A 27,598-nucleotide genomic window follows, 5' to 3' on the forward strand; every position below is an offset into this window, starting at 1 on the left:
TGATCCCAGAAGCTGCTTTTATAGATACACACAAAGAGGAGGGGCTGCGTCAGACAAGACCAGCCGACAGGGTAAAATCAGCACACTGCAAAAAGACAAGCACTGAAGCTGAGAGGTTTGAAGAGAGCAGGTGATGGGAAAGTGTTTAGGTACAAGTGATACCATACACCATAAACAGGATTTTATTGTCATTAACACAATAAATAATAACTATGTTTGCTATGTACAGTATGAAAGACCTAATTACCAGAAATCAGGAAGGAATGACTTAGCTTGTTGTTACACGTGTCTTGAGGTTTTTAGATATCTGCCTTTGAAAGGCAAATACAATTAAATATGTGGTGCTGACAGCATGGACAAATAACGGAAAACTTCAATGGCAATGATTTAAAAAAAATAAAAATAAAAAATTAACAATGTCTGAATAATGCTGAATAATCTACAGGCGTAACGAGGAAGACGTTTAGTCAGACATTTTCAAACCCCCAAATCATTCCGGTGAGAAGTATTGGCAGTAGGGCTTCAAGTAATGATTATTTTTATTATTAGGTATTCTGCCAGTTATTTCCTCAATGAATCACTCGGTCTGTAAAACATAAAAGGACGTGGACACGTTGTTGTTTAGTGTGACCAGCAGTTCAAACCCCAATTATATTCAATTTATTGTGATATAAGACAAAGAAAAGCAGAAAGTCTTCATTCGGGAAGCTGAAACTAGAGAAACTTTTTAATTCTTGCTGAAGAAAAGACTGAAATGACTCACTGATAATCAAAATAATGTCAGATTTACCCATCAATCAAAAAAGTAATCCTTGCAGCTCTCACTGCTAGTTGGGAATGTTGTTGTATTTTGGGTAAACCATGTAAACTCAGCAAAACTCTACTCTAAAGACTCCCCATCCAACTACTGCCACAGTACAGATACTGTACGAGTGGCTCTACATGCTTGATAGCGTCACAGTGGGCAAAACTGTACACTCACTCTTGGCAAAGCACAGAGGAAAAACCAGAGCCAAACTAAACATAGGCTGTGCTTTGTGTCCATTGTTGGGAGAGCCTTAGGATAGAGGCTTTGCCGTGTGAGTCATCTCGTATTTAAGAGTTTCCATTTCCATTCATAATGGCTCCGACACAGCCATTGAGGAACAGGGCTTCTACTCGTTACAGTCATCTCAGGGCCTGCATTGGCGGCCAACTCGGCCAGCAGAGTTTGGGTAAAACAGGAGGTGTTAAAAGACAAATAATGGACTGGAGCCTTATTGGAGCAACTGGCAGTTGAGTGCGTTGCTCAAGGGTACTTCAGGAGCACTTGCTGTGTGAGGGAAGTGCACCACTCATTGTCTTTCCCTGCGCAGTTTGTCCAAGCTGGTGTGGGAACATTTAAATTATAGACGTTCTTCTTTAGATCACCATCACTGCCTCTTTTTGTCTGTAACACTTCCTTTCTCCAAACAGAACAGTGCTTAGACTAAGAAATGGAAACGCATTTTAATTTGAGTACCGTTTGTTTTTCCAATTGTGTCACCCAATCTAATCGCAAAATAATCAAACATTTAAATTCAAGTGAAGAGCAAAATCCTTTACAGTTTTCATCCACATGAAAGGAGTTTTAACTTTACATTTAAAACCTGTCCTAGTGTTCTTCTACAATTGCTCTTGTGTTCAATCCTATAAAAAGGTCTTTACGATGAGAGAGCTTTGCCTCTCACATAAGTATATACACAGCATGCAAAGAAAACTTGTTTATTTATTCAAAGGGTGGTGGACGATGGGTATCAGTCAAATGAAGACCTTTGCGGCTGACTAGCAGCTCTGAGTCTTGGTAATAATGACAACTCTGGGGACAAGAATTCAGCAGAACTGCTTTAAAATTGCAGTCAAGCCTGCAGCAACATCTGAGTTACCGCCTAGAAGGAGTTTTGCATGCTACGGACAAAGAAATTACCAGTAAACTGTCCAGTGACCTACATTTTTCTACGAACTGATAAATAAAACAGTGCTCCCATTTTTCTTTAACAAAATAACATGTGTACCTAGTTCTATTTTGAACATGGGCACAATTTAAAGACTCTTAAAGCATCACAATTTCACAAATGTTTACTCTTAAAAAAGGGTCAGGGTAACATATATTGCTTTCTTGGCTCCCTTAAAGTATATGAAGCAAACACTTCTATTTTTAAATGTGTTCTGCAATTTCAGCACTAATCAACATTGTTAGGAGTGTTTTTAACCAATCAAAAAGCACAGCTGAAACTGGCTGTTTTTTAAGAGCTATTGATCCCAGTTCCACAGGCTCGGCTGTGCTTTGTTCTTTCATAATTTAATTGGTTGCTTTTATAGGACAATTACACCCACTTGCAGCTTGGAGCTAGCAGCAGTGAGCAACATTTGAACATTTAAAATGTGGGCCAGCAGTATTTCATCTGTTTGTGGTGTCGTATTCCCTGTTATATATGACAAAATATTGATATATTGTAAGCTACTTAAATCAGAGGAAAGTTTATGACACTGCACTTGAAAACACATTTCTGGCTGCTTCAGTAGCTGCGTATAACTATTCGAAACATGTTAAGGTGCGAAGAGCAGTAACCTCTGCCAGACCTGGAGGCAAACCAGGGGCTCACTGCCTCTGTAATTACACCTTTGAAGTTCAGGAAGCTTTTTCTACAAACCACACTTAAGACAGGCCCAGAAAGCAAGCAAGACAAGGGTGATGACAAATATTGCACAGGCACTTTGTTGAGTAAGCGCCTTCACAAAAGAAATTAAAAAAGAACAACTTGTAATGTTATTGAGGATAAAGCCTTCAAAACTCAGCAAAGTAGCCTCTTAATGTAAGAAAATGTTTCCTACTTAAAATGACTTGGTATTAAAATGTCTGATTGTTCCAACTTAATGTATCCACAGATTCTAAAACTTTGCTTTAACTGTATTTTATGAATGTTGATGCGTACAGATGATATTTGGGCACCAAAGGATGTTTGTCTGTTTGTGGTTCTGCTTCTTTAGTGCAGAGATATGTCAGCAACCGTTGTATGGATGGTCGTAAAGACATTCCTGGTTACCAGAGGATGAATCTTTTGTTGATTGTTTGACTTTTCATGGTTCCAGCTGATGGTCAAAGTTTTCACTTGTGCTGTTTAGTACCTAAATAGCTGTTTTATTGATAATACAGACACTCATATTTCCAACACAGGGTATTTTACAACCTGTAGATGGATTACCATGAAATTCTGTGAAGATATTCATGTCCCCCTCACGATGAATTGTCATCACTTTGGTAAATCATTTACATCACAATCTGTAGGCCAAAACTTCAATTTGTCCAACACTGGTGTATTACAGTGGTTCTTAACTGGGGGCCTCTCTAGGAGGGTGATGAGGAAGTCACAGGAAGAGAGTTATGATAAGTTAATATGAAATATGGCAACTCAAAAAACAATTCTACATTCTACATTAAATAAGTGCATAAACAGTATGCAATGGCTCAACCTATAGGCTTTTTGCTAAAAACACATTGAGTACTGAGACAAACTAGGTAACACAAAACAATTTCACCTGTGTAGCTGAAATATATAGACCTATGTCTAATTAGTGTGATCACAAAAAGGAATCCAAAGGAACTCAGGTCAAAAGCGGGAATATGACAAAAACTACCGCTAATTCCTACAAGAAACCAAACCCAATTCCCTTGATACCTGCACTGTGGATCACTGAAAGATCATTTTCATTACAAATCAACTTAATTTCCCGCCTTTCTAACATAAAGTGTGTTTATAGCTTGCATAAAAATAATAATAATAACAATAATAATAATAATAATAATAATAAATAATAAAAAACACTGTTTTAGATGTAACTTTAAAAGAACTAAAAAATAAAATACAACAAAAATGTAAGAAGTGAAGTGGTGGATGCATGAGATTCAGAACCATATTGGTAAGTCCATGAAACACAGATCACACGTTCACTGATCACAAGGACTGGCCGCAAAGTATGTATTTTACAGTTTTTGTCCTAGCAGTGAAGTCTATCTAATCCTCTCCTCAAGTTCAGACAGAACTGTACATCATTGTCGCAAAAGTGCTATGTGACTGGACAGAACTGTGCTCTTGGGGTTTATTTATTTTATGGACATGAGTAGATCCATTTTCTGTGCTGTGTGGTCGAGGCTATGGGAACAGTCTGGGCCATGAAAGCCTTCTCTGTAGCAGGACTCGAGGTTCACTTCAGCCAGTCGATCACCTTTCATTCTCTCCTTCCCGTACTCTCCTTTTTCTTCCCTCTCGTACTCTCTCCCTCTCTCTCGGACTCCCTCACTCTGTCCTGATGCTGCTGTACTAGATTTAATACCTGGGTTTACATTTCAACACCGTCTTTCCTGGGAAACATCAAATAGCGGGGCAGGGAGGCATCCAGATAAAGCCTGGCCTTTGATTGGCCTTGCCAGGTCTGCTCCGGTTCCCCGTGTGCCCTTGTGGCCCTTCCACCACCTCACCGAAGGGGGACAGCAGGGAAATGTTACACACCTCCATTTACAAGGGTCTTTGTTTGAAAGGATTATGTGTAATGGGTTGGATCTGGATTCTATGTCCTTCCTCTAGTCTTCTGCTGTCTGCTGGCCTAAATACTGCTCTCCATACAAAAAGGCCCTTCTAATTCACTTTAAATCCTTTTCCATACTCCAACAGGAATTCTGGATGGTTGCTATGAACCTCCCAGCCCATCAGTGAAAACCTAAATGTTTCAGCACATGCACTGATGTAGTTCCATAACTCTGACATCAGCTTAGATGATGTTAAGGTAAATTATGAAGCTATATGCAGCCATCAAAATGGTGAGATGACTGAATGAGGCTTCTTTACAAATATAGGGAGTTTTTACTTCCGTTTAAACATTTCATGATTTATTAGAAAAAGAGGAAAGAAATGGTTTTCAGAGGAGTATCATAAATGCAGATGCACTGTATAATGGGACACTGCACAAAATGTGGGACGGGATCTACCATGTAGCCACATAAAGGCTCTTTTAATTTGATCTGCATTTACTTATTTTGGCTGAGCATTATTCCCAGTGCAGACATTTGTAGCCCCTAGCTTCTGCAATGACTTATGGCAAGGAAATATAGCCAGCGGTATCTATAAGACTCTGATAACTATTCTGCACACAGGGCTTTGGCCTATAATTAGAGTAGCATTCACTTCAAAGAGAGTCATAAAAGCAAATACTGTCAGTTCAACAACAGTTAATTGGACAGTAGATCTTATAACAAGGATCTGATCTGCTGGTGGTTGTAATTTCAGAGGCTGGGTGCAGCCCTGGTTGGAGCTGTCAGAGGGACAATCTGATGGAGGAGGGAGGGGGTGACCCTGAGGGAGAGATTTACTGTACACTCCCAAATGCCACCTGATATCGTTACCCACTCTCTGTGTCTGTCTCCTCTCGCCTTCCCTCCTGTTGTCTTGTCCAGACATGGCACAACGACTGCTCAAGGAGAGGAGGAGGTGAGGTGAAGACGAAGGGAGGAGGGTAACAAGAGGACGCAAGCTGTGGCTTTGTGATGCCGTAATTAACAGCAAGTTCAGATTATTTAGGAATCATTAGGAAAATTTTATTTTTGATTCTGTTTATCGTTCCCTAAGCAAATGTCACTCAAGCTAGTTTATAAATGGCATATTGCAAACACCTTACGTAAATCTACCGTAATCAGTCTTCACCATTACTCATATGAGTTGAATGCAGGTGTGTCTTTCCGTCTCCTAATGCATTCGTCAAGCGTGGTATTATTCTGTTATCCAATAAGCTGTTGCTGTATTGCTTTATTAGCAGGTCAACAGCCCAAACTGTGTTATTCTCTTACAACAAATACCTGAAATTAGCAAATGCTGCTACAAAACGCTTTACAGGGACCAGACTGGACTCCACTGTCATTATAGCAAAGTAACTGAAGTAAACATGACAATATAAACCAGAAAAGAGACCACTGTCACTGAGGTTATGATTACTTTATCGATGTCTGTGTTTCTGCTGCCAATACTTATCCATGGTTAGTAGTGCTTCATACATGAAATTGCAGAAGGATGCCATAGTAACAGCTTTCTGTTCCCTCTGTGACAGCAAACACAACACACTGACTGTCAGTAACTATTCTGCTTATGGAGGCACGTTACAGCTCACTAAAGTAACTTTAAAACCCTTGAAGCCACCTTAGCTTTGACTGCAGCAACATGCCGTTTCTTCTCTCACACAGCAGGAGAGACTCACTTCACATAACAAACCCACTAGTCTATGTCGCCTCCTTCCTTAAAGAGGTTAAGGTAAGCTAAGGTAAAGGTTGTAGGTGTATTGTTTTTAAAAAAAAAAGTAACAGTCAAGAGAACTTTCATTAGAACCACTTTATTCTACGTGTCTAAATAAAATTACCCAAAATAGACAATTTGCACTAACCAGGTTCTGTTTAATAGAACAAAAAAAAAAAACCCAACAAAAAAACAACAACAACCCAAAACTGCACTCCTTGGCCAGCAATGAAGCCATGAGTGACTCAGCTGTGATCAACAGCTACGAGACAAAAAAGTTCAGGGACTTTTTGGCTGAACTGGGTTGAACTGCAGGCTGTGTTTAGACAGCACAAATAAGAGACAAGTATGGAAAACAAATTTCATATGTAGGTGGTAGTAAAATATCTACAATATGTGGAGCCACCAGTATTTCCAGTATTGGTTGCACCTGTAAGCATGAAAAAATGTTGAACATGGAGATTCCATTTTTTTAAAAATTCTTGAAAAATAAATAACCAAAGAAATTCTATTCGACTTCACAAAATACCTTTTTAAGTTCACTAAACTTCTAGCCAGATTTGTGCCGTTTCCATAGAGACGCAGAACTTTATATTGCAGTGAAATGCCCAGCACCTAGCATGAATCAAATATAGCTGATCCGAAGTGGTTAAACACACAGTGGAATGTACCGTCTGTGTTTTCAGTCCTGCAGAGTCAGCAGTGCTGAGCGCTCAAACCTATAATCAACTATTTCAGTCTTTCCCTCCTTCTTGATTGTGTCTGTGCACAAAAAAGTAATATGATCCATAATGTCATTCCTTTAAGATGATCTTTATTTAGTTATAATTTTTAGGCTGATCAAATAAAGGCTGGACTAGCGTGAACATGTGTGGTTGCTACAGAGTGAGCAAACTTTGACATTTTATACCACAGCAGGATTGGCTTTGTCTCTGGTTTGACAAAGCTCCTGTAAACAAAGATAAGAAACTTCAGGAGGTGTGTTAAACTGGTGAATAGGTGCCATTGTTGAAGCTCAACCACAACAGTGGCAGTTGTGACCACCTGAAAAACCGGCAGCTGAATTGACTACTTCTATGGGTTTTATAATATTTTTCTGCTTTTCATGAGAGGAGACAAAATAACAACTCCAGGAGCAGCGGCCCCCCAAGCTGTCCAGCATGTCAAAACAAATTTAATGGCATTATGTTGCCATAATTAGACACACCTTGTTTTACTCATGCTACAGTAAACTAAAGGACTGACACTTTTAAATCTAAACTCTTAAACCTATAATAAAACTAATTTACTATGGTACAGAACAGTGAAACCTGCCCATGGAGGGGGTGGGGGGTTGGGGGGGTGGTCCTGTGCGAGATGGAATGACGATTGCCGAAAGGTTGCAGGGTCAAGCAATTGAAAAAAATGAGGCCTAAACGTGTAACTCTGAAGTGATTCACAGAATTTTAGCAGTGAAGGTGAAAAGATTTGTTTAATAATCACGACAGAATGTTTGGATCTACCTTCTACCATCAGCATGGGCTCCTTGGCTCCTCCATGGGCCAACATCTCCCGGCGGTAACGCTCACCCATGTCCCTGACAAAGAGACAGAGGCAAAGACAGACACAGAAGAGAAAGAGATAAGGTTACAAACACCTGTATTCTCCTCTGTCAGCTCCTCACACTCTGTCAGCCCCTCCACCACTGCTACTACCACTTAGAGCCCAGGGCCAAGTCTCCTAAGCTGCCTATTCACAGCAGACAGGTGACAGGAAGCAGAGATCTGACAACTGCAGGTGGAACTAAAACAATCTCAGAGGGAAAGAGAATACAGGAAGACAGACAGACAGAGAGCAAAGGAAAAGAAAAGGAAAGAAATAAGAGGCAGAGAGAAGATGCTACAGGGCTTGACTCTGTGGAGATACGGTAGAGGGTTAGCGTTTCAAAACAAAGCCTTTACGCTTTGTCCAGGGACAAACACTTGTGATAAGGGAGGGTCTAGTAATGTGGATGCTGGTGTATGTCTGTGACTCACAGCAGACACCTGCCAAGTCAGCATGAGTTTCGTATTTATGTCATGTTCAATGTGAGGCTTAAACAGTATCCAGGGACGGCGGCTTGTCAGGAGGCATCTGTCTCAGTGTTCTAAACGTAAAACAGGTTTACGCTTAGTGTAACAGCTTTACCACAAACACAAGGAGTGAAAAGAGTGATGACTGTGACTGAACTGAAACTTCTCTCATACTATCGTGAAGGCTTAAGTGCAGGAGCTGAATGAGTGATTTTCGAAACTGTGCAAAGGCCTCAATGAGCCACGATTTCTCCAAGAACAGAAACAGAAAACACAGTTATTAAGTCAAAATTTAAAGTTGCAGATTAGATTCCTTGCTTGCCCTGTGTAATAATCTACAACCTTGACTCAGCTAGAGCTTAGAGTCTTTTTGGAGGTTGAAGTCAGTATTAAGAGGGGAGTTTCATTAAAAAAGGCAACAAACCGTGTGGCACACTTGCAAATCTCTGCCATGGCTATATATCATTGCCCAGGGTTTGTTTTTTTTTTTTTTTTCCTGAGTCGTAAATATTTGCAAAATGACACCTGAATAATACGCGGAACTTTTTCTCCACTCCTCTACACCTTTGCTTCCATTTCAAGGTAGAAGACTTTAGTGTATTCACTGCTGGAGCCAGACGAACATATTGGTCTATCACAGATATATTGGCATATGTGTTGTCCAATATGCGCTCATATGAAAAAAAAGAAATGAAAAAAAAAAAAAAGAACAAAAAAAAAGACGCTTGGGAGTGTCATCACATAGTTTGGCCAGCAGAGCTCCTCTGACTCCATTCTTAACAATGCTTACTGAGCACATGGTGATGTAAAACCAAGCGTTCTTTTCACGGTAAGCTGCCAACTAGTTTATAAAATACACTGCTTGAAAGTTATAAACAATGACCCCATCATTTCCTCTTTTCAATGTAACAATTACATATTGTATGTATAAATACATTATGTGTGTTTTTTTGTTTTTTTTTCCTTAACGATCCATATTAGCACTGGTTACAAATATCCAGTATTTTTGGGCTCTGATTAGTACCAATGTAGTCACTGTTTGGAAGACTTCATTGTTAAAGGCCCTGTTTGTTTGGGGGAGTCCCTACCAAGTAAAAACAACAACAACAACAACAACAACAACAAACATATATTAAACTTATGGAAGAGTATTTCAACATTGCTTTGTATAAAAGCAAAGCCACTTGTGACATGTTTTGCAGAGAGGTTGCAATGTACCTCTTTCCTTTTGGATTAGATCACTGTGCAAGTGATTTATCAGAGGCTTCATAAGTAACGGCCACAACTCTGCCGTAAATAGAATAGACTAACACATTCTCTATGTCACAGCTGAAAGTTTGCAAAGAATTCAAGTAAAAATATATTTCTTGTTATAAAAAGAAGGATCAGCCATAAATCATGGCGTATAAAAGAAATGATATTGACTCAGCTATAGTCTCAGAAAATGACGTAGAAAGCAACTTTTAACTTTACGTAAAAACTGAGGATATTAGCATTTTTATTGGTGGGAAAGAGAGGAGTTTCACTTCCATTGTTGCTGGTGCTTCATACTCAGTGTAATACTTTGTTATTGAACTCTTACCATTACACTTGCGTCTCACCTGTTTAAGGGATCCTGGACAAAGCACTGCTTCCACACCATTGAAGCAACGGCTCGAGACATGAGGTAGGAGTAGTACTTGGCTCCATAGCCAATCAGGTGGCTGAATCTCAGCTGCCACGCCTGTACAAGAAATCAAAAAGAAGCCACTTTATTATCACTTTCACTTGAATAAAAAGACAGGCTCAATTATTCAGCATGTTTTACTTCACTCGTAATGTGACAGAATAAACTCACAGTGATGAAAAGTGACAGCAATTTCTGGTTGCCAAATAAAGAAAAACACATTATATAACTTGAACACGTTGAATTAGTTTTGACCAAATATAATGGGTTTGTTGGATACAGTGAGTGTGGCGCGTGGCAGAATCATATCACAGCCTGAAAAGGCTCAAATGTTTCTGCTCGTAAAACCTGTCGAGAGAAGCTGTTCCATGACTGCTGCTAACTATGCCTATAAAAGACACAAAGTAAGACTAAAAGCTGTTGGCAACAACTAAAATTAAACCTGCAGCTCGGCCTGACAGCATCCCTGTGAGCCAAAAATGAAAAACAAAATTAAACATGAAGAGTCTCAATGTTTTAAGTCTCAAAATTGTTTCAGTTTAATTTTTGACGCAATTAAACTAAAGTGAATCTTAAAGGGAAAACTATTAAAGGTCTGCTGAGAAATACACCAAACACTTTTAAGCTGCCTCTGCTTTCTTCACTGTTATCATTACATTGGTGAAATAAATACAGCTTTCCTTTAACAAAGTTCTATGACAAAACATTAAATCACAACCTGCCAGGTCCTTCTATTCAGGACAAAACATGGAAATTCCTAAATGGTAGAAAGCCCCGATCTCCTCTCTTCTTTTCTCCCCTGTCGTTGCCTGAGGGCCCCCCCTCCATATCTATAAAGACGAGCTCTTTTATGATCTCTGCAAACGGGGACTCTGGGGAATTCAGCTGGCAAACACTCAAACATTCAGCCTGTTAGAAAAGACAGCAGCTGCCATAGTTAACTAAACCATAACAGACTGCAGACGCCTCCCCACCCCTCCATATAAAAAGTTAACTTTAAACATGGTAATGATTTATACTCCAACTCAAAGTGAAATAATCCTCTGAATTGAAAGGTGCAGACAACATTTACACTTTGTTCCCTCACAAATGACCAAGGTGCTTCTGTAGCAGTGCCCAAAGATCCCTTGAATGGTCACAGGGGACTTTTTTCTAACTACTTTAGTGTCTTCTTGCATTACATTTGCAGTCCTCACTACATATTTTTATATTTCCTTTGATCCACAAGAACAGTTGGTGTTGGTCCTGTTCAGTAGGCTAACTCCTCTAGTCTGTTTCTCACTGCAGTGGTACAGAACTGTGCCTGAGAAGAGGTTGTCATGCAGCTCAGCCTCTCTATATGGATCAGAGGTAAATTAAAAGTTAACATGACGGAACACAGTAGTTCAGAAAAAAAATTACTTGGCTCTTTAAGTGCCAGAGAAAATCTTGGCACATTTTATTGCCCTTGATTACAGTAATTTAAATTTTCTGCAGATTGAGGCTCAATTTTTAAATAATGAGAATCCACTATACAGCAGTAGGTATATTAAACTAATTGAATTCATTTGAATTTTTGTTTTTGCACAATGTGAAAAATACCTAAACCATAAAAAGGAGATATGTGCTTTCGGTGCTGTCTCTTGAACAACGTCAGCACTAGCAACAAAAAACAATTCTCTGGAGTCATGACATTAATGTAAGCTGTCTCCTTGGAGATGCCCACACGTGAGTTTTGCCAGTAAAAACACAATTTGTGCATGTAGTGGAATGGGAGCAAAGTGTCTCTCTTCAGATTCCAACTCCCTTCTAAGTTAAGAAACCACAGCTATTGTTCACCGACTTACTTTCCAGCGTCACACCCAAGACAAGACAAGGCTCTGGTGGAAGAAATTACAGAAGCTCTGGCGTAGCATATCGGAAATGACGTGGTACCCAGTTTACAGAGACAAAAGGCCTGGGTTTAATAGGACGCTAAAGACAATCACTGATAAGTTAACCCACTCAGCTGCACAGCATTTGTAAATACAAAAGACTCTTTCTTGGATAGAGCAGTTTTATTCATGTAGGTGCCATAGAAATTGAGATCTCAAAGGAGATCAGTGTGTGTGCTTTATGAGTCAATTCATGCTACAAAAAATGTCACCATGTCAGTCAAATTACCATGGATCCTTGTTATTATGGTTTAATTCTTTAAAAAACTGATTAGTCTTGTTAAAAAAAAACTGTGTATACATAAACTTTCATGATGAATAAAAATGTAAAAATTACACTTGATGACAAACAGCTGTTTGAGAGCTTCAAATCAGGGCTGATCATCTTCACCACTGGTAGATCTCATTTAGTCTTGACCATTGTGTTAAAAATACTTACACTCCAAAGTGTTGACTTGACAAGACTGTTCTGGGCTGTAGCGACTTTAATAAGAGTGAATAGCACTCCTGAGAGGAGTCATAGCTCACTAAAGTTTGGGCAAGACAAAGTTGGCTGAGTTTGCTTTGTCAGCAGCAACTCAGTCGTGATAGAGGGGCTCGGGCTATGCAGGTTAGAAGCTTGTTTTAACTGTTTAGTGTCGAATTCATATGAAAGTGTAAAATGCAATAATAAATGCATACAAATAGAATTCACTGATATATTTAAAACAGTGACAAAAAAAATCACAAAGGTTAGTTTTAATTCAAGTTTTAAACCTACGTGAAAGCCAGCCTTTCATTTGAAGACTCTTTGATTTTACTGTATTTCTTATGTGGTTTATTGCCGCTGATATTTTGGTAACAAATAAGCAGCTATTGAAGGACTCTTTGGCACAGTGTGCCAGTCTTTGACAAGATGCTTTAAGCCCTCATCACAACGTGCCATGAAAATGATTTTCAGACTTCCAAGCTTCTCTTTGTTTTCAATCCCTTTGCTTCACATCAAATGATTAATGTCGACTTTTCTAAGAGAGTGCAAGTGGGTCACATGTCAGCAAGATATCCTTTTGATCCTTACATACAAAGGAGACAAAGTAAGCGCAGGCTTTTTACTCTGTTCCTCTTGTACGTGAGATAAAAGACATTTTTTGTTCTTTTCAAACTCAACTCGTGTTTTGTTAATGGTGTTAAGGTGCAATTCCACATTTTTACAGGAGAATGTGGAACAACGTGATCTGTCGTGCATTAAACATATTTTAAACACAGGATCATCATTGAAAAGAGGAACAAACATGCAAGGATTAAAGCCAAGAATTGCAGATTACAAAAATGTCAACACAACGAGGCAGAACATCTCGCTTTCTGCCATTTATTTCCAAATATTATCTTCGGCTCAAGGGTGAGCATGTGGTCTATGTTACTCACAGCTGATCCTCTCTCTCTGTACACAGCGGGAACTGATAGCCCTGCTCTATAAACTATACACATGTCAGCATCACCCTAATGTTTATAATTTGTGGCTCTCCGTAACCTATTAGCCACTCAAATGTTCACTTTACTGTGGAAACTTTTCCTGAGCTGTGTTTCCATGAGGACAGTCAAGAGGGAGACAGATTCAGAGTGAATTTAAAAAAGTTTAAGTCTGTCACTGAAGGATCTAAACAAATCTGGTTTCACTTGCTCTGATCCAATACTGAATGCTCAAGCACCACAATCACCCTCAGTTCAAATGGAGAAAATGATCCTGCTGTGGGTGGCTATGCACACGGAGGCAAAGTGTCTGTTAGAGCTTTCAGTGTGGTTTGTAAAGTTGAAGAGAAATGACTTAGACAGTGGGAAACTATATAACATAAACCACAACCTCTGGAGAGGGAACTACAAAGTGGGACACAAGCAGAAGAGTGGGAGGACTTCTGAGAGGAGAAACGCTGGCCGGGACACTGAGGTTTAGGAGAATATGCTGCAGTTCTGTAATCTCTATTCCTGATGGCACCCACATAATTATAGCCCAGAGTAACTGCTGCATGAAGGCCATTCCTGGCTAAATTATGACTGTGTTTTTGATTCTCCTCTGCCTCCTGGCCTCATCCCCTCGCCCGCAGCTGCAAAAGTGGGGGAAATAGAGCTCTTTTTTCATTAAAGGGCCAGGAGGAAGAGTTTCAAATATTTCCCCCTGGGAGAGCTCATTTAAAAGTATCCCTCTGCTTTGTTATTTTAGCAGGGCTTCAGAAAAGGCTTTAATCCTTTAAATGCTGCTGTGCCTGGGTTAAAGATATAAAACCAGACAGAAAGAGAAACAGGAGAAAAAGACAAGGGAGGAGAGAGCTAGAGGAATGAAGTTGTGCTGTTTCTGTGCTGTGATAAACTAGGCAGTGTGAGTCTTTTGGGGATTGTTGTACAAATTATAATCAACCTCCAAGACTGTCATTGATCTAAAGACACAGTATTGAAGAGACAAGCGACCGAAAAGTCACAAACATCGTGAGAAAGAGCACAAAGGCCGTTGGGATTTACCGTATTGGGAGTATAAGGCAAGCCGTAGAATTTCTGCTGCATGTCCTTTAGGATGTCTGTGGTGGAGCAGTTCTGAGGTTTGCTGTGGTAGATCTGGTCCAATACTGCATAGAATATCTGCCCAGAAAGAATCAAAAGCATAGAATCAGCCATGCATGCTCGCTTAAAAGAAAGAAAAGGACAATGCAAACTGCATAAGTACAGTTGAGCAAAGCAAATAACTACATTTTGTGCTGATATATTTGACATTATTACAAAACTAAAAACAAACAGCCTTAAGGCTACTATTCCATTTCTTTTTAAGTGTATCATTTGAATTTGCTTATTTCAGAGTGAGTGATCAGACAGATAAAGCTTTTTTTTTTTTTTTTTTTAAAAACCAAAAAACCCCTTCCACAAGTATTTCAGGTAGAATCGCTTTAGAATTTAGCAATATCAGCCAAACTCAACATCCTTCATCTATAACCCTTTATGGGGCAAGTGACCATATTTGGTAACTTCCTTGGATGTTCAATATGTCCATCCTGTGCCTCTCTTTAAGGTTGATGAACCATGTGCCCTTTGATTTTGTTTTTATATTAGTGCCAATATCACTACCTTACAAAAAATGTCACTTAACAAATGTTCCAGGCACTTTATCAACGCTTTGTTTTGGTTTGCATTGAACTCCACTTGGATTTATTTTTTGAGATTTGTGTCAATATCACTACCCCAAGAAAAATGTTACTAAATAAACTTGCCAAGCACTTTATACTTTGTTACTGGTTATATAAGTATCATTACCTCAAACTAAAATATTTCTAAATAAATGTTTTTTGCAGTTTGGTACACCGTAGGGTTGAAATGTTCATTTTCCAAGTATTTCAATAAAGGCCCTATAAAGGGTTAAAGGACTGAAAGCTTTCCAACGTTATGGAATATTCATTCATCACAACATTGCATCTTTAGATTCCTTTCTAACTTCCACTCCTTTATATGTTTACACAATTTTTTCCAGTTTTTTATGGCAGGAAGTAAGAGTGAAATACCCCCAAACAAAAACTGCTTGTGATCATCTGATGGACTAACAAAAACAGGCATGAAACTATATCCATTTCAAATGCTTGAGTTTACCTGCAGCTGGGTGTCCGCAGCTCCACACACCTTTTTTGACTCACACAGGCGAGCCACCATACTCTCAGGTAGAGGCTGAAAAGACAGAGTAAAGCTTAATTAAAACATCTGTTTCATCTCAACGCTTCAAGTCAATCTTTTAAAATTATGGTTAAAACCTAATTTCTGCTGCCTTTGATCTTAATTTATAAGATCACAGCTAGAATAAAAAATAAAGGTATTAATTACATTACTATAACCATGATGTATTTGAAAATATCTCTCTTCAACCATTAATCACCTGAACTCCAAAATCCACTGGTGCGTTTAAAAACATGCTATCTTCAAAAAGAAATAATCAAAATCACACATTTTATCAGAGCACAGAACATTTAAAAACAGAGAGAATTGTTGGATTTTGAACTTTCAGATGTCCTCAAAGTAATTCCATCCATCCATTATCTATACACCGCTCAATCCTCACTAAGGTCACAGGGGGGCTGGAGCCTATCCCAGCTGACTTAGGGAGAAGGCAGGGAACACCCTGGACAGGTCGTCAGTCTATCACAGGGCTACTCCTCGAAGTAATTACATGTGACATTTAATTTTATTGGGAAACTTAACCAAATCAAACCTGAAAATTTCATCAAAGTCACTTTATTCTACATGTCTCATTTAAAAATTGGTCAAAAACCAGCAGTTTTCAGTAACAGGATTCTGTTTAAAACAAAAAATTCTGCGCTCCACAGCGCAACTATGACTGAATCAACAACAAAAAAATTAAAAATAACTCAGTTTTTGAAAAACTTTTATGGCATTTTTACTTTGCTGTACAGCACAAAAGACATTTTTGAGTTCTCTTCATTTCTAGCCATAGTTGTGGTGTTTTCACAGAGGTGCAGTATTTCATATTTCTGTAAAGTAATGAGCCCATAGTGAAAAAAAAAAAAGTGAGCTACACAATGCCCAGAAACTGATTTCGGTTTAGAAGGTTAAACGATGCTTTGTTACAAATTTTGTTTTGCTTTAGTACAAATCTATCTTCATACTGGTCTTTATTCTGAGGGTCTAGGTTTACCTGTCCAGTTTCATAATGGCGGGCAAACTGGCTGATGACTCGATAGTCTGTGGCAAAATACTCCATGAGGATGGAAGGAACTTCAGCAAAATCTGTTGCACATCTGGTTCCTAGAGAAGAGACAACAGACCTTAAAATAACAGAAGGTATGACTGACTTCATTCTTCCTTTGTGGGTCAACGCACAGCAGCCGCTTACAAACTCTGGCTTTCACGCCAACGGTGCTTCTCATGAGAGCAAAAAGTGAGTTGAAATGAGAAAATCAGGTCTTCAGACCACAAACCAAAGCAAAGTCAGTAAATCCTATGTGTTTTGTGTGGTCTATATAGACATGAAAAAGACAATATTAAGTTACTGATAATGCCACTGCCATGAGCTTTCATACGCAACTTAAATTTAACTAGCATGTCCAAACAGGTGTAAACACCATGTCCACTAAAGAAACAGCCTCCAGTTGAGTTAATGGATACTGTTATTAGCCTAAAATAAATACTTTCAGGATCTTGAATTACTAGTGAAGGTATCCATCAAAGTTATCTGACATGTCAAACAGTGTCAAATGACAGCTTTAGTCGCCGAGTATCATTTAAACCTATCCTCAGGGCTTACACTTAATCGGATTTACCTCCCATTTTCAATTCACCACACTGTAATGAATCACAGCTCTGTATTAACACAATTCCAGCTTGTGACATTTGGAACTGGATAGCCGTCATTTTAGGGTAGCGAGCTCATAAAATGTCAAACATCGATCCCGTCCCACATCGGTGGATTGTTATTACTTACCTAAATCTTTTGTCAAACTGTCCTGGCTCCACTGTAATGTCTTAATTTCAGAAGGAGACTTCAATTCAAGTCAGCCCTTTAAGCCTTCTATTGTGTTCAGTGGGTGTGTGCTTATTCCGCACCTGTCACATGCTGGTAGCGAGTGCGTCCCAGCATGGAGTGCATGGCGTGTCCCATCTCATGGAAGAGGTTCTCCATCATACCAGGAGTGAGCAAGGTGGGGGCGCTCCGACTGGGGTGAGGCAGGCTCAGCATCAGCACCACAACTGGCAGCTGGTACTGACTCGTTTCCTGGCACCAGCGACCACCGCGGATGGTAAAGTGACAGTCCTGGGAAGAAATGGAAGAGTTGGTGAGGTCAGATGTGAGTAAGGAGAGATAAAATACAATTTAAAAAATACATACAATCAGAAAAAGTAGGACATGTGCAATCCCTGACTGTTCCTTTTCTTTGTGTTGTAACTTCTAGTGATCATTAAATCACCAATGCAGCATTTAACTAATGATTAACAGGATTGCTGTACATTAGCAACACACGCAATTATTTAACCCTTTAAGCCCTGAGCTATTTTTCAGGCCTCTGCTCGAAAATGACATACCCATAATAAAAACAGTTTATCTCTGCAAGCACAAGGTCTGTTTGAATAATTCTTGTGTCATAATAAAAGGAACACTTGTAAGATTTGTCCAGATGTGTAAATATCTGTATATATGTCACTGGTTAAAAGTGAATGAAGATGGTACACACAAAAATTAAAAATTTTCAGGTTTGCCTAAAAAAAAAAAGGGGGGGGGGAAGCACTTTCAGGACAATTATCTCTTTGGAATGATCCAGCTGCAGCTCTAAACCTCTCCCAAATCATAGTACAATATGTGAACATTCTCTCTGCAAAGGTTGACTCTGATAAAGTGAAGCAGAACAAAATTACAAAGTTTTTAGTCCAGACAGTTCAGGTGAGCTCACATTTTTGCACACTTTGGCACATTCTGGCACACTTGTGACCATCTGAGTGTTCTCATGTACAAACTATATATTTCACTTGTATAGAATAGAATAGAATAGAATAGAATAGAACTTTATTGATCCCTTTGGTGCAAACCTCAGGGAAATTGTTGGATTGTATATTATTAATGGTGTTCATACATGCAAACACAGCAGTTTTTTAGTTTGTTGAAAATTCAACCAGACTGCTGTATGTGTTATGCATCCTGTGCGTAATGCTGATCAGACTGCTGTGAAGCTCCTGTGGTGACACAAGGCTGTATCTCCGTAATGGATTGGTCGATTTCAGTGATTGACACCACCATCGAATCGTTAGAGCCAATAGAATATAGCGATAGCCACCAAAATGAGATTGACAGCACTTTTAGGCAATCAGAATCAGCAGAACTGCAACTTGTAGACGAGCCGCTTGCTGAGCTAGTGTGGACTACCTACCTCCCCTCTGTCGACGGAGCCTCCAAAAGACACCTGGAGTGATTTCAGTGTCACACAGGAAGTAGTACTAACTGATTCCGGTGTGGATTAACCGATAAAATAAACCTTTCATGGCAAAACAGCTAAGGTGAGAGACATTTTATAACTACAGTTTCTTGCTGTTCTTTGGGTTGTTTCTCACTGATGTTTTGATTTCAGAGAGCTTTAATGGATATGTTTGGAATCTGTGGACTGTCTGCTTTCGTTTGAGGGGTTGTTTGTGCATTTTGCATTAAGTACCAAAGAAAGCGCGAGAGCCAGAAATGTGGCGAGTGGGTTGACTTGGTGGCACTATATCGATTTCCATATTTGATAATTCATTTAGTTGGTGTTTGAGTTGTCTTTGGGGCATGTAGAAATGGCTTATAAATTCTTGTAGCCCAGGTTCTGCTGTTTAATTTGATGTACAGCATCACTATATTCTTTCATGATGAGTGCATTGTTTCCCATTATTTCTTTATGTAGAGCCAACCCAATAAAGAACATCAGACCTCTAAACTTGAATTCCAAGTTTTCAGAAAACCACAGTATGTAGATGAGTATGTGTATGAGTATAAATACCTGATGAGGTTTATCTGCCCGGTGGAAAAAGTCACAGTAGATATATCCCAGTAATCCTTCCGTTTCATGCACCACAGCCTAGAAACACACAAACATAACCATACATTAAACACATACTCTAATTAAAAACTTTGACCTTTGAAAACTGTCTTTGGTTTAACGCATTGCATAAAACAAACAATGGTTGATCTAAAAAGGTACTGACACCTCATTAGGACAAAGAATTTCTACACAATTACTAGGATTTACCAGTTTACGGACGTCCTCGCTCCACACCTCTCCAGCACTGGGATGTTCAGACATGAGCGAGACGCCGTACAGCTGAGAGAAGAGGTTGTTCAAACCCTCCATACAGGCACCAAGAGACAGGTAGGGACTGTACAGACTGGGCTCTATGTTGTACCTGTAATGAGCAGCAGATAAACCAGAATATAGAAATGAATGAAGCAGACACTTCAAATCCACAGCATCTTGCTCATACAAGTATTGGTAATTAATTCTTCTATTGTCTTCTAATACGTTGTTAGTAATAATAATAGGTTTCATATCTGTATATTAACTATATATACATATAGATAAATGTGTCTTTTTTGTTGCAGAACCAAAGCACACACAACTCATTTTAAAGGCCAGAAAAAGACAGAATGACAAAGTCCATCCTCTTCTTTTTATATGCTGGTCTGCATATTACTTAACAGCCTGGCTAAAAATCCACTGACTCCCACATATATGTAATCTCACTGGTAGGACAAAGGCTCAAGACTGCCAGGGCTCAGGGCTGGTGGGATTGTTTCTCTCCTGGGACCACCCAGGCTAAGAAAGGATCCATTCATGCTGCTTATAAGGCATTTTAGATAAAGACCACCAAACCAAAATGGTTGTTTAGCTCCAACACCACATCTATGTATTATCATTGATGAACAACAGACTGCTGCTGAACACGGCTACCAGCTCTGTTTATCACACATGCACACAAACACACGCACACACAATCTTGACCTCATTTCAATATGGTCTGAACACTTTCTAACTCAAACCGCAAAGGGAAAGATGAAAAGAAAACATGTGAGTGGCTGAGACAAAAAGCCTGAGATCGTACCTGAAGGGTAGCGTTAGTGAGAGTAATTTATAGCTTGTGGGTCTGTAAATGTGTTAGTGTACTTGTACGGCTTTATATGTGACAAATTACTTCTATGTTAGACCTTGAGTGTGTGGACATTTTGGGAAAATGAAGTCAAAACTCTGACACAGACATTCAAGGGGCTGTCTGAAGGTTAAGACTTGGTTTTAGAGATAAGACTAACATTGGGTTTAAGGTACAGGGGTAGGGAAAGCATTACACCATAAATATCCCTACAAAGACAGAAGTACATATGTGTACCCTTGTGTGTAGCAGAGAGCAGAAGCAGCTTTTCATTGCACTTAGACTGCATCCCAATTTTTAGGGACACCTGAGAGACCTATAATGCCTGCAATAAAAATTTTGTTCAAACTTCTCCAGAACATTTGGCTCAATGTGTTACTAGTCTCTGGTGAGTGATGGGAAGGAAAAGTGCAGTTCATTAAGAACATATATCTGTAAACATTGGAGACACTCCACGTGACAAATAACAGCTAAACTTAGAAAATGACGGCTTGAATTTCTTTGATTAAGTTGCTGAATACAAAACATGATCACTGTTCAGATGAGGTCAGCAGGACTATGAATCTCTACGTCCTTGAATCATGTTGGACCAGTAGCTTTCCAGCATCATTCCTAATCTTCAGTGGCTGCTCAATTTGATCTAACTAAAAAGTTTGCAAGTAACAAAAACATTAAAGCTGCTCTCATCCATTACAACATAAAACAGTGGATAGAAACAATTGTCACGATACATTCTAATAACCTGATGGCCGACTGGTTAGGGTGCATAACACGTGTGCAAATGCCTGTTGAATAATCAGTCCTGAGCTAGATTCCCAGTCTGCTCAGACCTTTAGTCCACTGTAACTCTACAATAAAGGGGAAAATGCTAAAAACATAATATTGGAAAAAATGTCAGACCAGATGCCATTAAAGCCAGTTACATAGCTTAAAAAAAAAAAAGACAAAAACAAAACAGGGCTGTTTGTTTGATTCAGTAAACGTCTGGGATTTCTGCAATGTTAAATGACGCACAATTGATCCAAATTTTCTGTTGATCAACTACCCAATCGATTGATTGCTTCCCTTGAAAAATGTATTGCAATTAAATACAACTGTTCTGCCATAAAGTCTAATGGTACAATGCCTAACGCTATCCCAGATACGATAGTTAAATTGCATTAAACTACACATTTTATTACAGCGGTCACAGTAGTTTGTAGTTAACTATATTATTTTCTGAGGGGTATTTTGACTCCTCATGGGGGAGATAAAACAGTCAGAAAAACTGCCATTTCAAATTTAGTACAAGTAAAATTTTATGCAGGGCTGCTGTTGCATGCTTGCAATAAATTATAATAGTCAGTTCCTTATAATATTATCAGTGCCTAATAAAGTTGGTGCTGAGTGTAAAAATACATTCAATAACCATAAGTGCAAATTTTATGATAAAAAAAATGCATCATATTTTAAACTGTTTTTTTCTCATACATAAGTATGACACTGAGTATGGTTTGTGCCAATCTAAGTGTGGGCTGCTATCAAGTCGAATAACACAAAAAGCAAAAGTGCTCTCACAACAACACATTACACAAGTAGTCGCACATCAAATGCAGCAGTTGAATACTTTAACTGCAAATTTCACAGGCGCTTAGTGGAAATGCTGGACCTGCAACACACTGGGAGGCAGTTTTAAGTACAAATACCAAATGCTACAAACACAGAAACGAGGAACCACAAACCGAAAAGCTGAAAAGTTTGATTCAATCATATTCCAGTGTTTGGAATCAGAAAGGGAGTTAGAAACAACATTTCAACAACTCCCACGCTTCTCTTTTAACACCTTTTGTAACAAGTGACACCTGAGGAAGAGCTGGGGAGCAACAACAACTTGCACCTAAAGATACAGATTAAGATGACTTTATCAAATGACAGCAGGCAGAAAAATGAAGAGCCAAATACTCACCTTTCGGCACGCAAGACACCGCTAAGGTACGGATGATCCCACGGCATCAGCTCCTACAAGTTAATAACGAGAGTATTTTTTTTGCATGTGACAATTTAAAACATACCAAAATAAATTATAGTGAATCTGAAACAGACTAAAACGTAATTAGATTAAAATATATCACTTTATGCCTTGAAGGAATTACTACTGATTACATAGTGATGGAGGAAAATGTATCAGGATACGCTGAGTGCAATGTTGTGTGTTGCGGAAACTGACTTTGTATGCAAAGAATATGCTGTGGAAAAAAATCACTCACAGCATTACGCGGGTTGAGTTTCTTCTTCATGCCTCTCATCATCTTAAAGTCTTTTGCTGTTCTGAGAGATAAAAAGAAAAACACCAAACAAGTTATGAGCTAACTGACTGCAGGCAATCATTCCTGGCTCTACCCACCTAGCTCTGCTCAGGGTCAACGGGGGCCAGAGCCTATCCCAGCATGCATTTGGCTGAAGGCAGGGAAACACCCTGGACAGGCTGCCATGCTAACAGACTCACACTCATACTTGTGGGTAATTTAGAGCCTCCTGGTCCACCTGAGTTGCATGTTTGTGAACTGTTCGAGGAATCCCAAGCACATGGAATATATTTGCATGAAAACAGGAACACAAAAACCCGGAGGCCTTCTAAATGTGAGTCACAGGTGGAAACGTGACAAGAACTGATCAAATCACTATTGCACATAAGAAGAGATAAATCTTCGAGTCAGTCTTTTAAGTAAAATGGGCCTTCCCTACTACACAGGTAAACACTGGTTTAAGTGAGACTTTAACAGTCTTTAAAACAACTTATGATCATAATGTCCCAGAGTGTCAAATTGAATGCTGGATCTGTAAATATTCTGACAAAAACATTGAAGTGAAGACCTTACCTGTCTGACAGTTTGTCTGTTAACAGCTGGAGAAAGCTCATCACTGTCTCTGCAAAGAGTTAAAAGAATAAAGTTTCAGCATGTAAACTTTGTGAGAATAGTTGAGACAGGCACAGAAAGAGCAACTTAGAAGAATCACTTCGTAAGCTTTTATGGAATCTCTTAAAGGAAAATTCCTGGCCATCTGTTAATATTATTACCAAATGTTATCTCGCCAATATCAAAATATAAATAACAAATTCATCTTTTTGTCCTCTTTCCATTAAAGGATCATACACTTACAACACTGGCTAAACATGATTATACTGAGTCTGTGTAAAAAGAGATGCTTAACCTGGTGTTTTGGCCATCGTTCCCTTTAGGGCTCTGTGTGCAAAGGACTCATAGCCCACCAGTTTGGCCAGTTTGTGTCGACATTTTAACAGCTCCTCTAGACAGTTCATTAGATCTGCATTGGGATAGAGGTAAATCCTGTAGGCAATCTCTCGCACCTACAATGGAAGTGAGGACAGAGCGAAACTCATAATAAACAATACAACATTAAAAAAAACAACAATAAAGTGTTAAAGACAACAAACTCAGATGATCACATTCTGGCAAGCCCTTATTACATCTTAGATATTTACATATATATAAAACACATTTCTACAATTTTTTAAAATTAAACTGCACTCTGACTTTGCTCCATCTTGCTACTTTATAGTTTTGTCTGAACTGTTTTTATCACTTTTATCTAACTCTCATATTAGGCTTACAGTGAACCTGACTAAATTAAAATTCTTACAATGTCATAACATAAGAGAAAGTTGCATTCAAATTAATAAATTAAAGGCTGTGATTTCAAAACACTGTTGAACTAATTTATATTGCTAGCTATTTGTTTTTTTTTTTTTTTAAATCTTTTAACATCTTGACAGAGAATTTAATCTCCAATGAGGACAGAACAGGCAACCATTAAATTAGACCTGCTCTTAAATCCAGTCTGATGATCTAAGATATGACAAAGGTGCCATCTGCTGGCCAAATGTTGCAATGTTCCAGGGATCCAGTACAAATACATACAAAGTCATCTGGGGAATCTGCATGTAATCCCCCAACTTGAATGAAGCTTCCTTCACTGGCAAACTGCAGGTGTAGATGCTCAGGAATTGCAGACCTTGCGATTCTGTTTGGCATGTGAGAGCCGACCAGAAACTCGTTGTTTAGATCCAACAACTTCACATGGAGGCCAACAGCCTCTTTTCTCTGCAGGGAAAAGAGCAGCAGGTTCAGTAAATACGTACCAGAGATGATTATGAATGCTGTCTTTACTTTATTTTATATGGTTAATCTCTATTTTAACATTCATGTGCTTTAAAAATTATTATGAAATGGAAACAACGATATATTCTGAGTAACTCACCAGTTTGTCATCCAGATGAATTCCACTGATTTCAAAGTCAAACATGAACAACTCTGCCACTCGCCTACAAATTGCAAGCATAAACTAATGTTTAAACTTAGCAACGCTGGACATATCATTGTGAGATATTGATATAATTGTGAAAAAGATAAACAATAAATCCTTTATGCACAACTGTCTCAACACCTTCTGCAATGTCTACAGTACAGCCACAGACTAAACAAGACAAGAGTAAAGTTACCTTGTATCAGGGTCCAGCTGGGCTACAATGTTTGGGTTGTCCAGCAAATTCTTCAGGCTCCTGCATAGTTCAACATTGGTGTTCAGCCTGAAACAAATAGTCACAAAACCTGAACTTCTGTAAAGGGTGTCTCAAGAAGTAAAGAACGCAGAAAAATCCCTTCAATAACCTGCATCATCTTGTTGTTGTAAGCAGTACATCCTAACATATTTTCACATGTTGTTGTGCAGCTATGAAAAGGCATGTGCAGAGGTGAGATCAGTACACATTGCTTCTTACTTCTCCACAACTGTGCCAATCTCTATGCAGGTCTTCTCTGCAGCTTCTCGAAATGCTGGATCTGGATGAGCTACTTTTATAAAGTCCGCCTGAATAAAGGAAGCACAATTAAACCTCTTATTATTAATGACAAGGTAAACAGGCAAGCAGGACATTTTGAGGTCAAATAAATACATGGATAGCACACAGCTTACAATGTTTGAATCACTTTTTAAGTCATTTTTTTTACAGATCAAGACTGCAAAAGCTGATGAAAACAAACTGCTTTGGTTAAAAATACACATACGTTGTAATTAATTCAGCTGACACTGCATTTTTGAGGCTATACTAATACTTTAGCATTAATGTTGAACCCTGACAAACATTTAGTATTAAAAACATTACTCAGCAGACAGTGAAGTACTGAATAGGAGTTTTTAAAATCATCTGAGTGGTGCCTCGTGGACAAACAAAGTAATGGTGTGACTATTTCTAAATTGCCTCAAAGTAACGTTTTCTGTGCTACAGTTTCAGCATATGAACACAGACACCAATATTTCTCTGATAAGCCAGTGTCTGTTGACATACTGGTGCCAGCTGATTTGTCATGTGGGTAATAAAAATAATTGGGCATTACAGACATCCTTTTATATTAGCTTTGCATATTAATGCCCATTTAAATTAACGGCTCCTGTGTACAAACCTTCAACCTGATTGCTTTCCTTGAATGAAAACTGTCTAAATATCAGCTTGTTACCTTGTGATATAGTGTATGTGAATAATACCACTAGCTTAATTACACATATTTCCAGTTATCATACAAAGATTTGGCACATATGGAGTGTTGAACTTACCAAATCGGCCACTTTACACAAACCATCTGAGAGCTGGTCAAAAGACTCGACTGTCTCAGCTCCTGAAGGACATGAACAAGCTTTCTGCACCAGCCGCTGTGTGTTCTTCAGAGCTGTCTTTGTGGCTGCCTGGAAGCCTGCAGGACAGCTGAGCTCTGGCACTCCAAACAAGCCCTGCAGCCACAGGTCAAACACACAGACTGGAAATGTTATGACAAAATATTACCACCAACATGTTATTATTAGACAGAGACATTCGTCTTGCTGTGTTGTAACTTAACAGAAACATTAAAGACAAATACCAACCACGTTTTTCTCAAACAGATCCAGTCTCCTGTGAGGTTTGGCATTGAAAGCAGCTCCAACAGGCGACCATGTTGTGACATTTCTCCCAACCTGTGTCCAAACACTCCTTTGCTTTACGAGGTAAAGCAACCTTTTACACGCAGACATTTTCTATTAAATTTGCTTTAATTTCAGTTAGTTTTTGTCCACTGAGGCTAACAGAGCAGACAGTAGCTAAACATAGAGGGCATGCTAAATTTCAGCTTTGACGTCAGCCTGTTTCCAAAAGCCGGATATGTAAATAACTTATTTAAATAACACTTATATATTTTAAATTTCTCTCTTCGGGGAAACTGAAGGCAAAACGTCTTTTTTTGTCACGTAAGAAGCGTATCTGTAGTAAACATAGCTGCTCACATGTTAGCTGGCTGGCTATCTGTCCAAGTAAATCCAAACAACTGTAGCCGCTGGTACTTTCGCGAAAAAATAGAAACGCATAAAACACACATTACAGTAATTCACAACCATAGCCAAAAAAAAGTAGAGGGTAAACGCAAGTAGTTGTAGTTTGGGGAATACTACTGCTTTTAAACAAAACATGACTTATAACAAAAAAGACTGTACAATTCAAATCTGCCGAAAGTGCGATGAGCTACCTAAAGTCATTACCGGAAATGACGTTATTAAGAACCTCTTCATAATAAAACCAGCATGTTTACATGCTGTCTGAAACTACACCGTTGAAATAACGCCGAAACCCCTATATACATAATAGTTTTGTCTTCTGGGAATTATTAAAAAATGTTCTTCATGGGCATCTGTCCATGGCCCATTGAGAGACGGAGTATGCATGCAACATGACTGTGACTAATTTGTCAGTTTTGGCTTTTTATTTAAAAAGTTTCCTACATTGCCAGTTCTTTTATTAGGGTCCGAGCACTACAGTGCAAAAAAAACTTTCCTCTTTTATCTGTTTGAGTTCATTTTTATTTTATTGTAAACATTATCTTTTATGTTATTTTTATTTTTCTGTTTATCAATTTCAGTTATTCAATGAAATTTGTGTTTGTCATTGAACTTGTCTGTTCTTTTTTTTTTTTTTTTAATTTAATGTACTTTTTTTTAAACCTTTGAATACAG

General features: G+C 38.7%; 1 protein-coding gene across 1 annotated transcript in view; it reads right to left on the reverse strand.

Moving 5' to 3' along the window:
• The window catches only part of LOC103353128 (mitochondrial intermediate peptidase), a 30,129-nt gene extending 3,257 nt beyond the window's left edge, over positions 1-26,872 (reverse strand). Inside the window, exons 1-18 of the mRNA XM_008275920.1 lie at positions 26,480-26,872; positions 26,174-26,347; positions 25,341-25,429; positions 25,062-25,148; positions 24,821-24,884; positions 24,481-24,663; positions 23,753-23,909; positions 23,419-23,467; positions 22,807-22,867; positions 22,506-22,558; positions 19,666-19,819; positions 19,417-19,494; positions 17,501-17,708; positions 16,593-16,702; positions 15,536-15,610; positions 14,423-14,539; positions 9,952-10,073; positions 7,802-7,875 (exon numbers count right to left, since the gene is read on the reverse strand). Coding sequence (XP_008274142.1) covers positions 7,802-7,875; positions 9,952-10,073; positions 14,423-14,539; positions 15,536-15,610; positions 16,593-16,702; positions 17,501-17,708; positions 19,417-19,494; positions 19,666-19,819; positions 22,506-22,558; positions 22,807-22,867; positions 23,419-23,467; positions 23,753-23,909; positions 24,481-24,663; positions 24,821-24,884; positions 25,062-25,148; positions 25,341-25,429; positions 26,174-26,347; positions 26,480-26,626 — 2,002 coding nt within the window. The 5' untranslated portion in view covers positions 26,627-26,872. The remainder of the gene's footprint in view (positions 1-7,801; positions 7,876-9,951; positions 10,074-14,422; positions 14,540-15,535; positions 15,611-16,592; positions 16,703-17,500; positions 17,709-19,416; positions 19,495-19,665; positions 19,820-22,505; positions 22,559-22,806; positions 22,868-23,418; positions 23,468-23,752; positions 23,910-24,480; positions 24,664-24,820; positions 24,885-25,061; positions 25,149-25,340; positions 25,430-26,173; positions 26,348-26,479) is intronic.
• Between the last annotated feature and the right edge of the window lie 726 nt (positions 26,873-27,598).

Source organism: Stegastes partitus, unplaced genomic scaffold (assembly GCF_000690725.1).
Source record: "Stegastes partitus isolate 25-593 unplaced genomic scaffold, Stegastes_partitus-1.0.2 Scaffold62, whole genome shotgun sequence".
NCBI classification, from domain to species: domain Eukaryota; kingdom Metazoa; phylum Chordata; class Actinopteri; family Pomacentridae; genus Stegastes; species Stegastes partitus.